The sequence below is a fragment of the Caretta caretta genome, chromosome 3 (assembly GCF_965140235.1).
Source record: "Caretta caretta isolate rCarCar2 chromosome 3, rCarCar1.hap1, whole genome shotgun sequence".
Taxonomy (NCBI): domain Eukaryota; kingdom Metazoa; phylum Chordata; order Testudines; family Cheloniidae; genus Caretta; species Caretta caretta.
The window spans coordinates 41,358,109-41,377,613 of NC_134208.1; the positions used below are offsets into that span (position 1 = coordinate 41,358,109).

The following is a 19,505-nucleotide window of genomic DNA, read 5'->3' on the forward strand; positions in this document are numbered from 1 at the left end:
AACCATAGATACTAGTTTCTATAAATTTCAATAATGTGCCAGTAGCTTTGTTGTTCCTTCCTGATTGTATTTTAAAGAACTAAGATAAACCACTAGAAAAAAGTACAAACAGAAAATTACCAATAGACAGAAGCAATTTGTCCAGGTTCCAGATCTTGGTAAGATTTGCTCTGTAGTGGAGATTAGGTGGCACGGTTGCTTAGTGCACTAACTCTTCACCTCTGAAGACCTGAGTGTTGGCCTTGAGTTAGGTAATGGGTGAAAGTGAGTTAATAGGAGCTCAGTCTGGTGTTGATTCTTTGTGTGCACATGCACACACACACAAAACTGTAATTTGGTCGAGTTTACTGTTTAAAAATAAAAAAGCTGGGGTGAAATCCTGGAACCATTGGAGTCGATAGCAAAGCTCCCATTAACGTCAGTTGGGCCAGGCCTTCATCCCTGAAGCCTAAAACTGAAGGATTAAGATTGAGGTGCTTAGAAAAAAGTATCTTTTGCATAGTGCTTTCTGTCCTATTGCTGGCTATAACTGGTGCTGTTAGCCTGTCACTTTCACGTGTGCCAAGTCACACACATTTTAACATGTAGGTTGTATTGTAATTTTTTTCCCTTTGTGTATGGGTGCATGGTGACAGAGAACATATAGAGAGACCATTAAGTTCTTTCTTTCTTTCCTCAAGGAACGTCTCTAACTATCTGTCTGCCTTTAACTAACTAAACTAAAACTAGCAGCTTTTCTCAGCCCAATGTGATGTCTTCAGTACACTTCTGAAATGTGAATACCATGAAGTATTCCTTACCTATTTTGTGTAATCTTACTAGTGCTAAGTCTCAAACGATACCAGCAAGTGAAAAGTGACTTTTAATAACACTTTGCTCTTCAGATGTTCACAAGCTGTTTTCCTATTAACCAGGAATTGTGATTCTTCTCCTTGCCCTTTTATTCAGTCCTTCAGTCACACCTGGCTATTTTCTTGTGATTCACTGAGAGAAAATTGCTTTCTTTTGCCTATTTTAGTCCTTCCTGTGACACCTTGTCCTGGATTCTGTGTAATTGTTCCTAAAGTGGCAGAATGCAACCTGTTTTCTTTTCTCATGTGAAAAGTCCATGATTTTGCTGAGTCTCTGTGTTTGCTATTAAGGTGATTGTTACAGTAATCAAATACAATGTTCCTCTTCCTGTGGGCTTGACCATTACTTAGCTCCCTGCTTGGGGGTGTTGTCTAATGTGGTACACATGTGCCATGGGGATTTGTTAACACAGGAAAAGATGTCTCATTAAAATGTACAGGGTTATTTTTTCTCTAGCAGTTCAGAATTGAACTAGCTCTCACAAGTTCTCCACCCACACCTTTCCTATAATAATGTGTTTATAAAGGCTTTACTCACGTCAACAATAGGGCTTTCCACCTCCAACCGCTGTGCATTCCACTTAGGGATGGGCCCAGCTGCAAGCTGTTTATCCAGATCAGGAGCCATACTATTTTGCAGCTTTGAGGCATCCGGATCTGGGGCTTCTTCATAGACTTTAAATCCATAAAGGATCAATGTAATACTTGTTGGCAAAGGAACAACACTGCTGATAGTGACCACTCTCTGCCCCTCTAGCCCAACCCCTCCTATCCATGAAGCTTGATTTCTTGGCACATCTGCTGATGGGATTCATCAGGGAAGAGGAGACAAAGATAAATCTCCTTTCTTCAGAGGAAAGAAAAACCTAAAAGACATAGTATTGTGCCACACGAGTGGGGTTGCCAGGCATCTGGTCTTTGACTGGAACACCTGATCGAAAAGGGACCCTGGCAGCTTCGGTCAGCACTACCAACTGGGCTATTAAAAGTCCGGTCGTCAGCACAGCTGAGCCCCAGGGCTAAGGCAAGCTCCCTACCTGCACTGGCTCCGTGGTCCTCCCGGAAGCAGCCACCAGGTCCCTGCAGCCCCTTGGTACTGGGGCGGCCAGGGACTGGGAGGCTCCGCATGCTGCCCCCGCCCTCAGTAACAGCTCCACAGCTCCCATTGGCTGGGAACTGTGACCAATGGGAACTGAGTTATTCAAGGGGCAGTGCCTGCAGGTGCGAAGGCAGCACGCACCATGCAGAGCTGCCTGGCCGCCCATGCGCCTCATGGCTGCAGGGATCTGGCAGCCGCTTCCTCAGAGCCGCGGTAAGCACTGCTGGGACCCCATGTCCCACGACTCTGGCCCAGCCTGTAGCCCCGTCTCACACCCCAAACCCCTCATCCCCAGCCCCACTCCAGAGCCTGGAGGTCTCACCCCCCTGCACTCCAACCTCCTGCCCCAGCCTGGAGCCCTCTCCTGCACCCTAAATCCCTCATTCCCAGCCCCACTCCAGAGCCCGCACCCCCAACCAGAGTTCTCACCTGCTGCACGCCAACCCCCTGCCCCAGCGCGGAGCCCCCTCTTGCACCCCAAATCCCTCATCCCCAGCTCCATCCCAGAGCCTGAACTCCCAGCCGAAAGCCCATACTCCCTCTCGTACCCCAACCCCATTCCCAAGCCCGGCAAAAGTGAGTGAGGGTGGGGAAGAGTGAGTGATGGAGGGGGCGGGGAATGGAGTGAGCAGGGGCGGGGCCTCAGAGAAGGGGCGGGGCAGGGATGTTCAGTTTTGTGGTGTTAGAAAGTTGGCAACCCTACACATGAGAGCTGAGGTCAGATGAGAATCTAATACTGTTTGACCGGTGGGAGCAGGGCATTCTCGAGAGGTTCAGTTCACCCATCAAAGTCCAAGTCTTCTGAGCTTGAGGGCATGATAGGTAATCCCTTGGGTAATATACTTTAAATAGTTTGTGAGCCCTCTAGTGACCCTCTCTGTCATCTGTGTTCCAAATGTCCTCAGAGGCTAGCCTGAGCAGCAGTGTGTCTATGTAGCTAGGCCTTGCATGATATATACAGTTAGTAAACATGTTTACCTGGACCCCACTGTACCCAGTGTAGTTCCTTTACATTATGTTTGTTGTGTAAAGAGCAAAAGACACAGCAATGCTGGTCAATGTGATGGGTGTGATTTTTTTAAAAATAGTGTTGCACATGTTACAGAGACCTATGTAGTAGGCATATTTTTCAAATCAAAATAGTAAATAAAATGACTACTCGCATGAAAGACATACAGGTGCTCAAAAAATCAAAAATTTATGCATTTTCCAGCTCTTCGTATGAAAGCAGTGGCATCATGGCAACTGGCCTAAGGTATTTATTAAAATGGAGTGTGCCACTTGGACAAGTGGAAGTAATAGAATATGGCAGCAGTGAAGGCTCAGGAGAGAACTGCAGATTCCCACCTCAGCACTCGGCCGAGAATGTCATCGTTAATGTTAAGCCAAGTAAGTGGCAGGCACCATTATTGATGGATTTTACTTCTGATTAAGGCCCTGGTTCAGATTTAGATGGGTGACTGAAAGCAAAAAGGAATGCATTCTGTGTATGTTTATTCTTGCATTATGTACAATAATTTTTTAAAAATTCTGAAAATGCATGAAGTTCTAACCAGACTTTTGACTTAGTATGTGTCTCACCTTTATTTATGCCACTCAGTAGTGACTATGATTGGGAAATGCAAGACATCAAACTTTACTGTATTGATTACTTCTGGCTCCTGTCCTGGGTCTAGCAGCATCTGTGGTTCAGGGCCTTCAAGAGCTTTGGAACCCCCCTGAGCTTTGCAGCTACAGGGCTGTAAGAAGATCATGGCTAGTGGTGGGGAAGATTCCTCCAGAGGTGATCGTGAAACATTTCTGGGAGGTTTCTTCACAGCTGAGTGGCAGTCAGGAGACACCATATATACCAAAGAAGTCCCCCTGACCAACACCTCCAAAATAGAGCTTGTTTGGTGGGAGCTTGCCATAGCATTTGGCAGTGGGGGATGAAAAGGTGACATCTCCTCCAGAGATCCTTCCCACAAAGGGAAATCTTTCTGTTTATTCTGGAAAAGGACAGGCTTCCCTCCACAACCCTCCCTATTCTCCTTTGCCCCCATTACTGCTGGAGCCACACAGATGTTACTGTAGGCTTAAGTGTGTACTAACTACTGCATTCTCCATAACCCTAGCAGGCATGAAAGAGAGGGCTGGGGATATACAATGGCCTGCTTGGAGGGGCTTATTTACACAAGTTCCCTGTCTCCGTGCCCATTCAAGCAGCCCAGAAATCCTACCTACTGAGCAGGGTGCAGATCCCTTCCTCTGCCAGATCCAACCAGTAGTCCATATAGTCTGGTAGCCTGTTACTGACAGTTGCCAGAGCCAGGTACTTCAGAGAAAGGTGCAAGATTTACTGTAGTAGGCATTAATGGGATAACCTGCCTATAGGGGAATCTTCTTCCTTAAAGAAGTGATCTCATGCCCTGAAGTTGAAGAGCTTATTTCCCTTATACACTGTTTAATATACATCCTATCTACATGCTGTGCCAACTGTCCCTAAAATTGGTCAGCCTGATGCACAACATGTAAACTGGCTTCAATCATTAGTCTTTCCATATGCAATGAATGAATTTTTTATCCTGTATTTTGCTTGGGTGCATTTATTTTAAGCTCTTCTCTTTTTGCATTCTAAACCCTCGCTGTTAGCTGGCAGTACTCCTTCTGAGTTATTCAAGAGCTGTGGTTTAGAGCAGTTTCAGTAGTGAATCAATGCAGTATGTCACTCTGTACTTATTTAATGTGGCTTTCTTGGCTTTTGCTTCATGCCATTCACCACAGTTGTGCCCGAAAAGAAATATTGTACCTCAGAGCTGTTTGGGATCTATCTTTAAATATATAGCACTTTCCTGATCACCAAGGGTAGCAGAGTTCTCTTGCCACTCCCTCCTAAGTGATTCTGGGTAAAATTTTCAAATGTGCCTAAGTTACTTAGGAGCCAATGGGACTTAGTCCCCGAAGGCCCAGTCCTCAAAGGTATTTTCAGTGGAGTTAGACACCTAAATACCTTTGAGGAACTGGGCCTAAGAGCCTGTGTCATTTTTGAAAATGTTACTCTCTGTGTTACACCTAGGGTTGCCAACTTTCTAATCGCACAAAACTGAACACCCTTGCCCCACCCCCTGCCCTTCCCCAAGACCTCATCCCTGCCCGCCCCTTCTCTGAGGCTCCGCCCCCGCTCACTCCATCCCCCCTCCCTCTGTCGCTTGCTCTCCCCCACCTTCACTTGCTCATTTTCACTGGGCTGTGGCAGGGGGTTGGGGTGCAGGAGGGGGTGAGAGCTCCAGCTGGGAGTGTAGGCTACGGGCAGGGCCAGAAATGAGGGGTTTGGGGTGCAGGAGGGGACTCTGGGCTGGGGCCAAGGGGTTTGGAGTGTGTGAGGGAGTTCCGAGCTGGGGCAGGGGATTGGGTTTGGGCTCCAGGAGGGAACTTGGGTGCGGGATGGCGCTCAGGACTGGGACGGGGGTTGGGGTGCAGCATGGGGTTGGGGTGTGGGCTCTGGGAGGGAGTTTGGGTGTTGGAGGGGGCTCAGTGCTGAGGCAGCGGGTTGGAGTTTGGGGGGGAGAGGGCTCTGGCAGAGGGGTGCAGGCTCTGGGGCGTGGGGATGTGGGTTGTGGGGTATAGGAGGGGGCTCTGGGCTGGGGGCAAGGGGTTCAGAGTGTGGGAGAGCGCTCCGGTCTGGGGCAGATGGTTGGGGTGTGGGAGGGGCTGCGGGCTCTGGAAGGGAGTTTGGTTGCGGGAGGGGGTTTAGGGCTGAGGCAGGGGGGTTGGGTGCAGGAGGGGGTGTGGGGTGCGGGCTCTGGGAGAGAGTTGGGTGAAAGGGGGGGCTCAGAGTTGGGGCAGAGGACTGGGGTGTAGGAGGGGGTGCGGGCTCTCGGAGGTAGTTTGGGTGCAGGAGGGGGCTCAGGGTTGGGGCAGGAGGTTAGGGTATGGGAGGGAGTGCGGGTGGTGCTTACCTTAGGCGGCTCCCAGAAGCGGCCGGCATGTCCCCTGGCTCCTAAGCAGAGGCGCGGCCAGGCGTCTCTACGTGCTGCCTCCACCCACAGGCGCCGCCCCCACAGCTCCCATTGGCCGCAGTTGCTGGCCAGTGGGAGCTGCGGAGTTGGCACTCGGGGCGGGGGCAGCGTGCAGAGCCCCTTTGGCCGTCCCTCCACCTAGGGGCCATAGGAACGTGTTGCTGCTTCTCAGGAGTCGTGTGGAGCCAGTTAGGAAGCTGCCAGCCCTGCGCCAACTGGACGTTTAATGGCCTGGTCAGCAGGACTGGAGCCACCAGGGTCCCTTTTCAACCGGGTGTTCTGATCAAAAACCGGACACCTGACAACCCTATTTACACCAACAGGCTCAGGATCTGTTCTCCTTTGCTGATAATAAGCCTTAGGCTTAGCTTAGCTGGGCATTGATTAGGTAAGTGGCTAAGTTCTGTTCATTTTGTTACCCCCATTCTCTCACCCACCATCCAAAACAGGATCATTACATCAAAAAGTATGGGAAGTGGCGTAGCGAGAGGAAGGAGATAAAAGAGAGAAGACAGACCAGAAGGATAGCAGATATGCAAAGGAATATATGAGTCCTCAACAGTAGTCATACCCTTCCTTCCCAAATAAGGAGCACCCCCCATTAAGCTAATGAAACATAATCAGAAACCATGAAAGAAAAGTGAGAGCAACCCCACAGTCTACCTGCATGCATGTTTATGCGCTACCAACCACTCTGAATACAGACTTGTACTGGATTGGTCTGAATCTTGCTTAAACCCTGAGGAACTTCCTTCCTATTTCTTGCTCTCTTCGTTGCTAAAGATTAAAGGAACCAGAAAATATGATCTTGCTACATAGACAGAGAACTAGCAAAGTTCTTAACATTCATGTGAGTATCATTGCATGTATACTGCAGTAGCTATGCAGTTTACCTCTGTACTTTCAGAATGCTTCAAAGAGATGCTCCGGTGGAACCCCAAATGCATCATATAGGTTGTCATTAAACTCTGAGAGAAAAAAATCTTATTCAGACAGTTTGGGGTCTTATGGGCAAAATCCTGGTCCCATTGAAGGCAACTGGGAGTTTTGTCATTGACTTCAGTGGAACCATTATTTCACATCATGTTTCCAGTTTCTAAAACTACTAGCAATTAGAGAGAGAAGGAGAGAGACAGAAATTATGATTAGATGTAAGTGCATTAAGTGCATGAGGATTAGCTTTGCCTTGTCTGGAGGACTGAGAAAAGGAGAATTGTAGATGCAGCCTTGGCAGTGAAGTATTTAGACTTCATAAGACTAATACTCTCATGTTACTGACTGTCTCAGCAAGGATTTTTGATGAGGTACAACTGTATCCTTACAAGGATTGTTGGTAATTACATCTGTTTTACCATAGCATTCCTTCACCCACACAAAACCTTCTGTATAAAGGGGCAACTGTCACATCGTATCTTGTTATTATTGGCCTAATTTGTGTAGCTCTGTACTCTGTTCTATTCTCTCACTGTAGTCATTTCTGTTAATCACTACAGTGAGTCAGTGGGATTCTTGTAATGCGCTCAGGTTCATAAAAATGCTGACTAAAATGTCTTTTGCATTTTAAGATTATTGCTTGATCCATGTGATGAAAGATGGAGATAAAAGAGGAAAACATCATCTTGGCCATTGCAGAGAATTGAATAGCCTGCATTTAAATTCATCCTATAGGTTATATTGCACTAATGGAGGGTGTTTTAAAGGTTTTATGAATACATTCAAATCAAGGGCCTGCGTTAACTGCCACTGTTAGTCTGAAACAAGAGCTGTGTGAACACTTTTTGCACTCAGCAAATTTATGACATTTGTTCTCAAATTTTAATAGTAGCAAAAAGCTACTTTGAAGTACAAATCTGCTTTTTTCCTTTGCTAGGCATGAAAATGTGTGTAGCCTGGGCAAAAAGGGAGGGAATTCTTCCCTTTGGAGGGAGCTCCTTGCTATGCTGTGGCTTCTGGATTTCATGTTTAGTTGCCTTAGTTTGAGCCCTGTTTTCCTGAGTAGCTCTCATTATTGTGAATGTGGGGAAATACAAGGTCCCCATTGTTTTGCAGAATCCTTCATGCAGGGATCTGCCTATATGAAATTAGTGCAATATACTATGACTTCCAACAGCCGCTACCGCTGCCTACATCCTCCAACTACATTTAAAGCAAAATATTTTATGTTTGCAGTTTGAAAATAGGGCTTGATTCTGATGTCATTTACACTGGTGCAAATCAGAATTATTTCCGTTTATCTCACTGGAATCACTCTTGATTTACAATGGTGTAACGGATCAGAACCCACATCTGCAGCGTTTCAAATGAAAACATTTATCTTAACTCTGTATGCTAACAGCTGGGTTTCCCCATTGAATCCTTCCAAGCAAATGTGTTACAGAAAGTTTTCCTAGTGAACTGTCTGCAGAATGAGTCTGGATACAGTTCTGTCTTTAAAACACCAACTACAAGGTCATATAGGCCATCACCTAGTATCCTCATTTCCTTATCCAGTAAACTGTCAGTCCATAAATGAACTGTTCACAATGCTGAAGAAGCGACATTCAGGTGCATTTCTTTGTGCTTGCCGTTTCTAACACAAACATGTAGCAATGTGTCTATGTGTGTATTATTTTTGAAAAATCCAAAATAAAACATTCCACTACACACACTTCTCCTGGAGGGAGGATGAGAGAACAGAAGTGTGCTAAATGTCGGACACATGCTAAATGACATGTGCTAAATTACTCATTGGACTGCTGAAAGGAGCTCGGATACTATGGGGATGAGTGCAGTATAAGAAACTATATGGAACAGAACATTCAGACATGAAAGTAGAAATATTTTCAGAGTAATCCTGCTTCTTTGTTAGTGTGAAATACAATTTGGATAGTCTCCTTCTTCTTGATGTATTGTGTGCCAGAAAAATTATGGTGATATTTAATTGGGAGCTTAAAAATATCATGGATGAGTTGTCAGAGAAAGCTTTTGTGTGATATATATGCATTTGATTCATCCCCATAATATTTGCGAGATCTGAGTGTTATGGCTTGTCACCCTTGGGTGCAATCTGGGGGCTGTGGGAACCGCAGGGCCCCTCTCCAACACACAGCTGGGTTGGGGACACAGCCAGCCTCACCCAGGCCCTGTTATCATCCAACACAACAGCAGGTGGTGCCACTCACCTGAACTGGGCTACCCACATGCAAACAGTAGACCCCAGCCAGTTTCCCAGCTCCCCTGGCATGCACCCCCCTCTGGAGTATAAACCCAAAATTATATAGTCTTGCATTGCACAGGGATCTGTACAGTGTAAGCTTATTAATATGCCTGCCCCTCCCTTAATGGGGAGAAGAATATACACACTTGTGGTAGCTAATCAAGCTGAGATTTTTCCCCAGATACTTCATTTAAAGGCACACTGGTTTAGGTTAAAATATAAAACAACTTTATTAACTACAGAAAGATAGATTTTAAGTGATTGTAAGTGATAGAAAACAGATCAAAGCAGATTACTTTGTAAAATAAACAAAACCGCAAACTAAGCCTAAGATACTAGAAAGATAGGTTATGAGTTAGGAAATTCTCTCCCTGGCTGATGATACAAGCAGGCTTGCAGATTCTTAAGGACCAGCTGCACTTGCTTTGCAGCTTGGGATCTTTTTCTTTCGGAGCTTCTCTCAGGTGTTGAGTTGTGATGGAGTGAAGAACAACAGATGATGCCACTGCCAGCCTTATATAGCCTTTCTATATGGTGGGAACCCTTTGTTCCAAACTCAGTTCCCAGACCAGTTTGTGGAAAAATACAGGTACCCAAAATGGAGTCCAGAGTCATGTGGGCTGGTCACATGCCCTTACAAGTCACAGCCCCCATTATCCATAGGGTGTCAGGAGTGTTCTCAGCAAGGTTCACCAGGTGGGGGATAAGCTTTTCCTAAGGCGTATTGTTTTCCTTAATGGCCCATTACCCTGAATGAGCCCTTTACAACCAGCTATTTAGATTGGAAGCATCTTGCCTAGTGGGCGTCACCCAGGTGTGACTACATGTGAAATACTGATACATAGTCAATATTCATAACTTCAGATACAAAAATAATACATGTATACAAATAGGACAATCACATTCAGCAAATCAGAACTTTTCCAATGACACCTTACGTGACCCATCTTATACAAAATGAATCATAATTACACCATAATCATATCATAATAATATCACTATGAAGAAGAGGGGGTGCAGTGTCACTGCGGGCATTATTATAAATTTCGACTTTGTATCAAAGGTGAGAAGCAAATGCCATGATTTTGGACCCAGAGAGAACCAGGCAGGGGAAATAAATAATATGGAGACATCTTAGACTAGGAAATTGCTGAAAATCTCACTAGACCAGATACTCTTGGCAATGTATCTTTCCCATTCAGTAGGGCCAAATAGTGAACCCTTTTCTCCCACTAGTGAGTAGTTAGGAACAGGACTCACATGAACTTTGGTGAGACTATTCCTGTACATAACTGTTTACATGTAGGAGTAAAGGATTCACTATCTCTCCGTAAGTGATTTTATCTTCCATGACAATGTGATCTGGGGAATGGGCATGAAGTTCAAGAAGTCCCGAATTTTAATATTTGGCTGTCACTGACTTGCTTGTGTGACGTTGGGAAGGTTGCGTCACTTCTCTGCCTCAGTTTTCCCATCTCTCAAATGTGGATTATAATACTAATCTGTTTCCCACACAGTAATGTTGTGAGGATGAATTGCTTTGAATGTTTTAAGGGCTGCCCAAGTAAAAGGTATTTTGTGAATTATTATTCTTTGTTTTAGTATTTTAAGTGTTGTTATATGCTAAACAACTCTCATGCTCTGAATTTCTTTGATATGCCCACTCCTCTTCCTCTTGGATGATCTTTGTGGGTGACTGGATTTGTTTGTGGGTTATTTTCTGCTGTGTTGGTTTGTTGCTCTTTCTTGGTCCAGAGGCTTTTTGAAGAGGTTGATCACACATTTAGGGCCCAATGGAATGCCATTTGATTTAAATTTAATAAAAGGGATGCAAGTTAGGTCCAGTTCACTCAAAGAAAAGTGTACAGTAAGTTAGAGCAAAAAGACGCCACCCTACATTCCTGTAATAAACAAGGGGACGGGTCAGAATGCAGTGGATATGACTTACTGATTTTTGGTGTATTCCTGTTGGAGAATGGTTGTCTCTTTCCAAAATAAATAAAATGAATGTCCTGTGCTAAATCCCTTATATTCACCAAATCCAGAATATTCCCCTTCAAAAGCAGTTTAACAAAGGGAGCAAGCTGCTTTAACTTACACATTCTTCCCTCTGCATGTAGAAGCACAAGTTAATATTAATGTCAGTGTAGAATCATTGCTCTTTAGGGGGGCTTTATGGGCAAGTGTCAAATTTTATGTGGCTGCAGTTTACTTGATCTTTAGCAATTGGGATTCCAAATTAGCATATTGCTTGCTTTTGTGGTGATGGATCTGCTGTGTCACATTTCTAAATGGTGCTGCAGAGAGAAAGGCCATTTAGGAGCTTGTTACAGCTCCCTGATTCTTGGGATAGATCTGTGCCAGTCCCAGTGTAGGTTAAAGCAACCTGGGGCAAGAATACCTAGAAGGACTGACTCTAAAGCAAGAAAAGGTGAAGTGATCCAGTGAGTCATAAGGCCTCTTTTGAGTGGGAAGCATGGGTCTGCCAGCTATTGCTTGGCTTGCCACTGCTGGCCACATTGCTCATTAACGATATACAGTATATACTGTTACCCAGGCAACAGCACAGTTCATTTCTGGCTACCTGGCTAAAAATTAACTGAGATTTAGAAAGAGGGAGGGAGAGAGGCCCATCTCTCCTGTGTGTTCCCATACAATGCTGAGCATGTTGTCAGTGCTCAAGAAATAATAATATGAGAGAAAGAGTCAATATATTGTGTCTTATTGGTGGAAGTTTGGTGCTGTTTTACTTTCACAGATTCACCTGTGGTAGTGAGGACCATGGTTTAATCCCAGCTAAATTATATATTTTCTCCCTTCATGAGCAAATTTTTGAGGATAAAATTCAGATTCCACCCACATCTGTTTGTGGTTTAGATCTCTGTGGTTTGTATTTGTTATGTTGACTAACAAGAGTATATCAAAATGCAGATATGATTCTCTCTGCTGAGTTTCCTTCTGCTTTCTGCAGTCGGTTTATGTATGTCTCCAAGTTACCATGGAAACAAATGCGGGCGTGAGTTTGACTGGATATACTGGATACTTGTGTTTCTGTTAGTGGCTTGGAGAATATAAAACCCTTGCAGCATTTTCATCAGACATGGCAGGAAGGTTCCTTTTGAAAGCAGAAATAATACTACTCTGAGAGCTGCAGTAGAAATGGCTGATTTTGAACAGTGAGTCTAGAAGGGGAAAAAATAAAAATGAAAAGATCAGAGCGTCTGTCTCGTCAGCTCCTGAAAGCAGGACATCTGCAATAGAGTGTCCAGCAAAAATGAGGCAAGATGTAAAAAATTGTTTCATATCCCTGGTTGGTGGCAAATGTGTAAATTAGTGATGTGGTCTAAATTACTTTCAGTTAAAAGGGCAGGGGTTCCTGGGCCATTCTGCTTTCAGTTCCTCCTCCTGTCCTGAAGAAGGAGCAGGAGCAGCTGAACGATTGAAGCAGCTTTCCTTCCTCCTAAGGAAACAGTGCCCTCTGGGTTTTGCTCTGCTCATAGCCACAATTCCAGCTGGTCTGCTCCTGGCCCTACTTGGTGTGTGGTGATACAAACTGGTGCCCACGGTTATGGGCTGCATTATTGGTGAATTTTGGTCCTAAATTTTCCAGCGGAGATTGAAACTCCCAGTCCTTTACTCTCCCCAATGCACTACTTTTCTTCCTTTGCCTTTGCAGAATGCAGCTCCTCTCTCTGAGAAATGTTTCTAGCATGCCAGATTAAGTGGAGTGTTTTATGTTCATTAAACTTCAATCCCAATGCATGAGCTACTTCTCACTTCCTTTTAAAAACCTCTGCGTTTCCTCGCTGCTATTACATAATCTCACACACTAGGGACCCAGTGCTGCAAACACTTACTACCTTGCACAGTGTTTGCAGCTGCAAGAAATCTTGTAGCTTGTAATGGGGCTGCTCACATGAGTAACGTTACTCGCCTGAGCAAGTGATTGCTGGGTTGGGTGATTGTGAATATAAAATTATCTCCAGTGTTAAGATCTGTCACATCAGGTGCATGCTGAGACAGCTCTCCAATGTTCACATTTATAGTACATGAAGATGAAGGAGTAGCACTGACAAGGAGGTGAAGGTTGATCCAGCGGTCAGGGCATTAGCCTGGGACTTGGGTGGCTCTGGTTCAGTTTCCTAGCTCTGCAACAAACTTCTTGTTGTACCACAGACAAGGCTCTGTGGCTCTGGCTAATAGTACTTCCATACCTCATAGGTGTTGTGAGGGTATATACATTAAAGATTGTGAGATGCTTGGGGCCATATAAGTACCTTAGATGAAGAGGGTGTTCTGTATGATAGGAGTTTATTTTCTTGTAGAAGTTAGAGTGGGTAATGCAACTAAATTTTCATGAGAAGTGCCCCAGTTGTTAAAGGGGTTCACCCAATCTCTGCTCAAGAGAGTCACAATTTGAGGGCACTATGTGCTTCTGGAATCCCAGGTTTTGTTGGTGACCAAAAGCACCTAATATCATCAGTGTTTGCATCCTTTTTCTTTCCAAGCCTTTCTTTCTACCTAGACTGGATACTCTACTGTACTCTATTTGGAGTTGTACTTGAAGACCACTCCAAAGCTGCAGCTGGTATAGCACATAGCTGCCAAACTGCTTAGCCAGGAAGATGTATTACACATTTTCTAAAATCAGCACTGACTTCCTGTTCGCTTGTGTCCAATTCTAGATGTTGATTTTAAACCACATACACCTATATGGCATGGCTGTGAGTTTTATGGAATTAAAGTGAGCAGAATTTGAATCACAATGGCCCAAATTCATCCCCCACTTAAATTTACTGAGATCATTAATTTGGCACAATGTATTAAAGCACAAGGGGCCTTCTATATGATAAGGTAGAAAGTCTGGGTCTGTGGCATGAACTTAAAACTGACATCATATGGGATTGTTTTGTAGAGATTTTCTTCTATTTCAGGATCCTTATGCAGATTGGATCTATATTAACATTTTAGAAGCTTATTTAGATTCTACTTCATAGGTAAACTTTAGGTTTTGGATTGAAGGGGGCTAGTTGTGTAATATTGTTGTTATAAAATTCCACTTAGCTGGTAAAATGCTGTCTTTAAAACACACAAGTTACAGAAGTATCCATGGGAACAGTAACATTGTGTGTGACTAAACTGAAAGACACATATCAATGACTATTGTGGTGGTGGTGCAGATGTAAAGCACTTGCTTATGTAAGAGAATGTTCAGGAACTTTTTAGTGCAGTGCCTAAAAATAAAACCTCATTTGCTTTGTCCCTGGCTTTAACATTAATAATGAATTTTCAGAGCCAGGGAATTAGAGACACACAGCTAACTGCAAATGATGCTTTTCCCCATCTGTTTTTAGTGTATTTTAATAGTAGAAAGTGAATGGGGGTGGCTCTTTATGGAATGAGGGGAGTGTGGAAATTTGTTGTTAGCTTTTTAGGTGATTGTCATGTTGTATAGCTCATTCCCTTTATAAGTGAAGAACACTCAATACTGTACTTGACAGTGGGTGCCAGCATCGGTTTCCAAATGTATAACAACATCCATGCCCATATTATATTCCTTTCCCTAATCCTAATGATCAGTAGTGGACATAGCTGGCGTATTTGAAATCATCATATAAAAGTCTTGTCCTTTTTAGCCACTCTCTTCCAGGTAAATAATTCTACCAGACTTTTACTTTCTTGTGGAGGAGTACCTTTCTCTAATACACGAGGTCTCCTAAATTCCATGCAGCTGGTATATTTATCCTCCTGTGTCTTGCTCTCCAAAGTGGAACACCTATAGAAGCACGATCTAGTGCCCAGATATCATGAAGAGGTGTCTGAGGCCCAAAACCTTGGGGCTTCATCATAACAGTTTCAATTTTTTCCTTCGTTAAGTTCCACCCATTTGGTGCAGTGAACAGACACCTGTCTCTCCGGGCATCATACTGACTCTCCAGCAAGATCCTAGTCCTACCCAGACATCCTTAAATGGAGCTGAGGATCTCTAGGCTCATCTGCCTCCTGCTTAAATCTGCCAGTCATTAAAAAATAAAACCAAAAAAACCTCCACCTGTTATCTGTGAAAATGTTCACAGAAAGGCCACTCTTCATCAAATAGAAAGTTTAGAATGAAAAGTATGAAACATCTGCAGTTGTATTCAAGTAGTATGAGCATATTATTGCTGCATCATTCCTGAGATAGATTTTCTTAGCCCAAACCTGAGATCTGAGCATCCAAGTCTAAATCCAGATCTGAATTTTCAGAGTCCCAATGTCTGTCATGAGTTGAACCATAATCCTGGATCCATAACGCCTGTGGAACTTGGTGGTTGAAATCTGGATTCAATTTTTGTGGCAAGTACTCATCTGTGCCTTATTCCTTTGGAGTGCAGGAATCGGTAACAGTTCAAATTTAATATAGTTTTCCCAAAGACAGTAATTTTGTCTATACATCAGAACCCTTTAAAAATACAATTTCTCCCCAGACCTCAGCTGATCTTCTGTGTTCAAAATCAGATTTAAATCTTCCTCACCCTCATAGTGTTGGATTCTTGTAAGTTTCAATATACTGCAAGCAGATGGCTCAGTGGGAGGAAGAAATAATACGTACACTTGCCCTCACAATCCAGACCACAGCTAGCATGTCAAATTATTGGCCTGACCGCCTTCCCAAGATCATTTAAACCTGGCATCACCGTCAAGCTTACAACTGACTTTGTGTTGTATCGCAATAACATGCTGTAATTGTAATCAGGAAAATATCCCATCTTAGTTTTGACTATTGTTTTTAACAGATGAATATCATCAAATCCAGTTTGATTGGATTTTTATGGTCTGATTTTGAAGAAACGGTGCTCTTCAGTGCTCAAAAAAAAAGAGCTATTTCATATTTATTATAAAGTTGAGCTTTTCTTAAGCATTATTTTTCTGTCTTGTGTTTTTACTTCATGTCAGTACATCTGTTTTCAAGGAATTTATATCAATGCCTTTTGCTTATGTACTGATTGCATGAAACTAAAGTAATTAATGGTAGGTTTCAGAGTAACAGCCGAGTTAGTCTGTCTTCGCAAAAAGAAAAGGAGTACTTGTGGCACCTTAGAGACTAACCAATTTATTTGAGCATGAGCTTTCGTGAGCTACAGCTCGCTTCATCGGATGCATACCGTGGAAACTGCAGAAGACATTATATACACACAGAGACCATGAAACAATACCTCCTCCCACCCCACTGTCCTGCTGGTAATAGCTTATCTAAAGTGATCATCAAGTTGGGCCATTTCCAGCACAAATCCAGGTTTTCTCACCCTCCGCCCCCCCCCCCCCAAACTCACTCTCCTGCTGGTAATAGCCCATCCAAAGTGACCACTCTCTTCACAATGTGTATGATAATCAAGGTGGGCCATTTCCTGCACAAATCCAGGTTCTCTCACTCCCTCACCCCCCTCCAAAAAACACACACACAAACTCACTCTCCTGCTGGTAATAGCTTATCCAAAGTGACCACTCTCCCTACAATGTGCATGATAATCAAGGTGGGCCATTTCCAGCACAAATCCAGGTTTTCTCACCCCAGCAGGAGAGTGAGTTTGTGTGTGTATGGGGGTCGGGGGGGTGAGAAAACCTGGTTTTGTGCTGGAAATGGCCCACCTTGATTATCATGCACATTGTAGGGAGAGTGGTCACTTTGGATAAGCTATTACCAGCAGGAGAGTGAGTTTGTGTGTGTGTTTTTTGGAGGGGGGTGAGGGAGTGAGAGAACCTGGATTTGTGCAGGAAATGGCCCACCTTAATTATCATACACATTGTGAAGAGAGTGGTCACTTTGGATGGGCTATTACCAGCAGGAGAGTGAGTTTGTGTGTGGCGGGGCAGAGGGTGAGAAAACCTGGATTTGTGCTGGAAATGGCCCAATTTGATGATCACTTTAGATAAGCTATTACCAGCAGGACAGTGGGGTGGGAGGAGGTATTGTTTCATGGTCTCTGTGTGTATATAATGTCTTCTGCAGTTTCCACGGTATGCATCCGATGAAGTGAGCTGTAGCTCACAAAAGCTCATGCTCAGATAAATTGGTTAGTCTCTAAGGTGCCACAAGTACTCCTTTTCTTTTTGCAAAGTAATTAATGTAATCATACTCAAGGAGTAGCTTGTCAGAAAGTTATTTTGCAATATAATAGATAACCAGGAGTATTTCCACTAACAATCTTTGGTACTAATGTGAGATGTGATACACAAATATTTGTATAAACATTCACAATATTCAGGGAATGCTGAATGTAGCTTTTAGAAATGTGTAAAACGAGATGCAAATGGAATTTGATGCCTCTTGATTTTTTCAAATAAAAATAATAATACATAAATTGAACTTTCCTTAAAGTAGCATAAATCTATCAGAAATTACGAAGGGCCAGATTGTGAACCATCCCACTCACAATAGAAGTCAATGGACTATTTATGCAAGTAATTGCTCACTAATGTAAATAAGGATTAATTCTTATTAAAGAATGGGGGGGGGGGTAGAGAAGGTGATCTGCTCAGAGCTGTAGTGTCCAGAAGTCTTGCAATGCCCCAGGATATAGCATACACCATTTACTGCACATTTGTTGCGGGGAGCAACGAAAAGGGGAGCCCAACAGAGGAGTCCCCAGGGAGCAGCTGGCCTGTCAGTGCACATTAATGTCACTGCTCCTGTGCTGGCCATCACAGGAAAGGAGCTGCAGCTGCTTGCTGTGCTCAGTGGAGGAAATTGTGCTGCCTGGTGTCTCAGTGTGGTGGGGAGACAAGGCATGTTGGGGGGCAGAAGCTGCACAGTTGACCGACGCAAGCCAGCTGTGAGATTGGGGAAGGGTTGCAGCATCAGGGCCGGCCCTCGACCAAATGGCGCCCCAGGCAAGGAGCATCTTTGGTGCCTCTCCACCTCCATTTGTTAAACTTTTTAATACCTTATTTTTTATTGCATTATTAGCCCATTTCACGACGACATTTATGCACGATATTCCTGTCATATAAGATGATAAATTTGCATGCTGGGATCTGTAAATCTGTATTTATTAATGCCATATATAAGCAAATAAAATTATTTCCTCTAAGCGTATAGAAACATTTTCATTTTAAGAATAACTGAAAGGTACTAACATGAAGAAATTGAACTGTGCACCTGTATTGGGTGGGCCAGTGTGAAATAGTGTTACAGTCGGTGACCGCCTTAGAATGTTAACCCTTTAGTTGAAAAGGTCGCTTTTCTCACGAATTTCTCTCTTTAACCTCACGAATTGAAGCACAGCATCAGAGAGATCCAAAGACTTGCCAATGGCATTTTCAAGTGATAAAATAGCAAGTGACGTCAGTCTCTCATCAGCCATCATCGATGGAAGATATGTTTCAATGAGCCAGAGCTTCAAAAGGCTGTGCTCACCACTTGCGACCGTGACTGGCAGCTTGAGCAGAATCCTCGAAGCTATCCACACATAAGGAAAAGTGTCCTTCAGCTCTGCATCACAAATGAATTGGAGAACTTGGAGTGGAGAATGCTTCCCGTGTTGCAGAATGGGATGAATGTTGTCCAATTTGGCATAGAGGTCTTTATCATTGACGTCTGAACATTCCCCATGTGTCAACATCTGTGAAGGTCCATACAAATATTCAAGAGTGTTTTCCTGTCCACCAGCAGCTTACTAAGGGAGTGATGGGTGAAATAGCCCATCTCCTCATTTACTTTTTCCAACAGTGAGACCTAATATCTGACATACCAATTTTGGCTCATTAACTTCTGGTTCCACATACATCTCCTGTTTTTAACAAGCATTTTTGCAACACAGTCCTGAAATTATATCAACTTGGCCTTTTTTGTTTAGACTAATTCAGTTATTCTGTCTCCCTTTCATACCTTTTCCCATCACCATTAGTTATTATAGGTTATTGTGACCAAGGCCACGTTTTAGTCATGGGCATTTATAGTAAAAGTCATGGACAGGTCACAGGCCATGAATATTTGTTTACTGCCCGTGACCTGTCCATAACTTTTACTATATATCCCTGCCTAAATCTTCGGGGGAAAGGGGACAGCCCAGGGGCACCAGAGATTCTCTGGGCGGGGAGCAGCCCGTGGGGGCGCCACGGGTGCTGTGGTGGGGGCTGGGACCCGTGCGGGGGTGGGGGCAGGCAGCCCGGTATTGTTGGTGTTTGGCGGGACTGGCAGGCTGCCTTCTCAGCTTCACGCCTCCCCAGAAACAGTGATATCCCTCAGCTCCTATGTGGAGGTGCAGCCATGCAGCTCTGCTGGCTCCGCAGCTCCCATTGGCCAGTAACTGTGGCCGATGGAGCTGCGGGGGTGGTGCCTGCAGGTGGAGGCAGCACATAGAGCCCCTTGGCTGTGCCTT

General features: G+C 44.1%; 1 protein-coding gene across 5 annotated transcripts in view; it reads left to right on the forward strand.

Annotated features, from left to right (window-relative positions):
• Nucleotides 1–19,505, forward strand: part of ARHGEF10 (Rho guanine nucleotide exchange factor 10) — a 193,365-nt gene that overhangs the window by 109,532 nt on the left and 64,328 nt on the right. For all 5 annotated transcript variants that reach the window (XM_048845332.2, XM_048845331.2, XM_048845334.2 and 2 more), the window contains one exon: nt 3,164–3,339. In XM_048845332.2, coding sequence (XP_048701289.1) covers nt 3,164–3,339 — 176 coding nt within the window. The remainder of the gene's footprint in view (nt 1–3,163; nt 3,340–19,505) is intronic.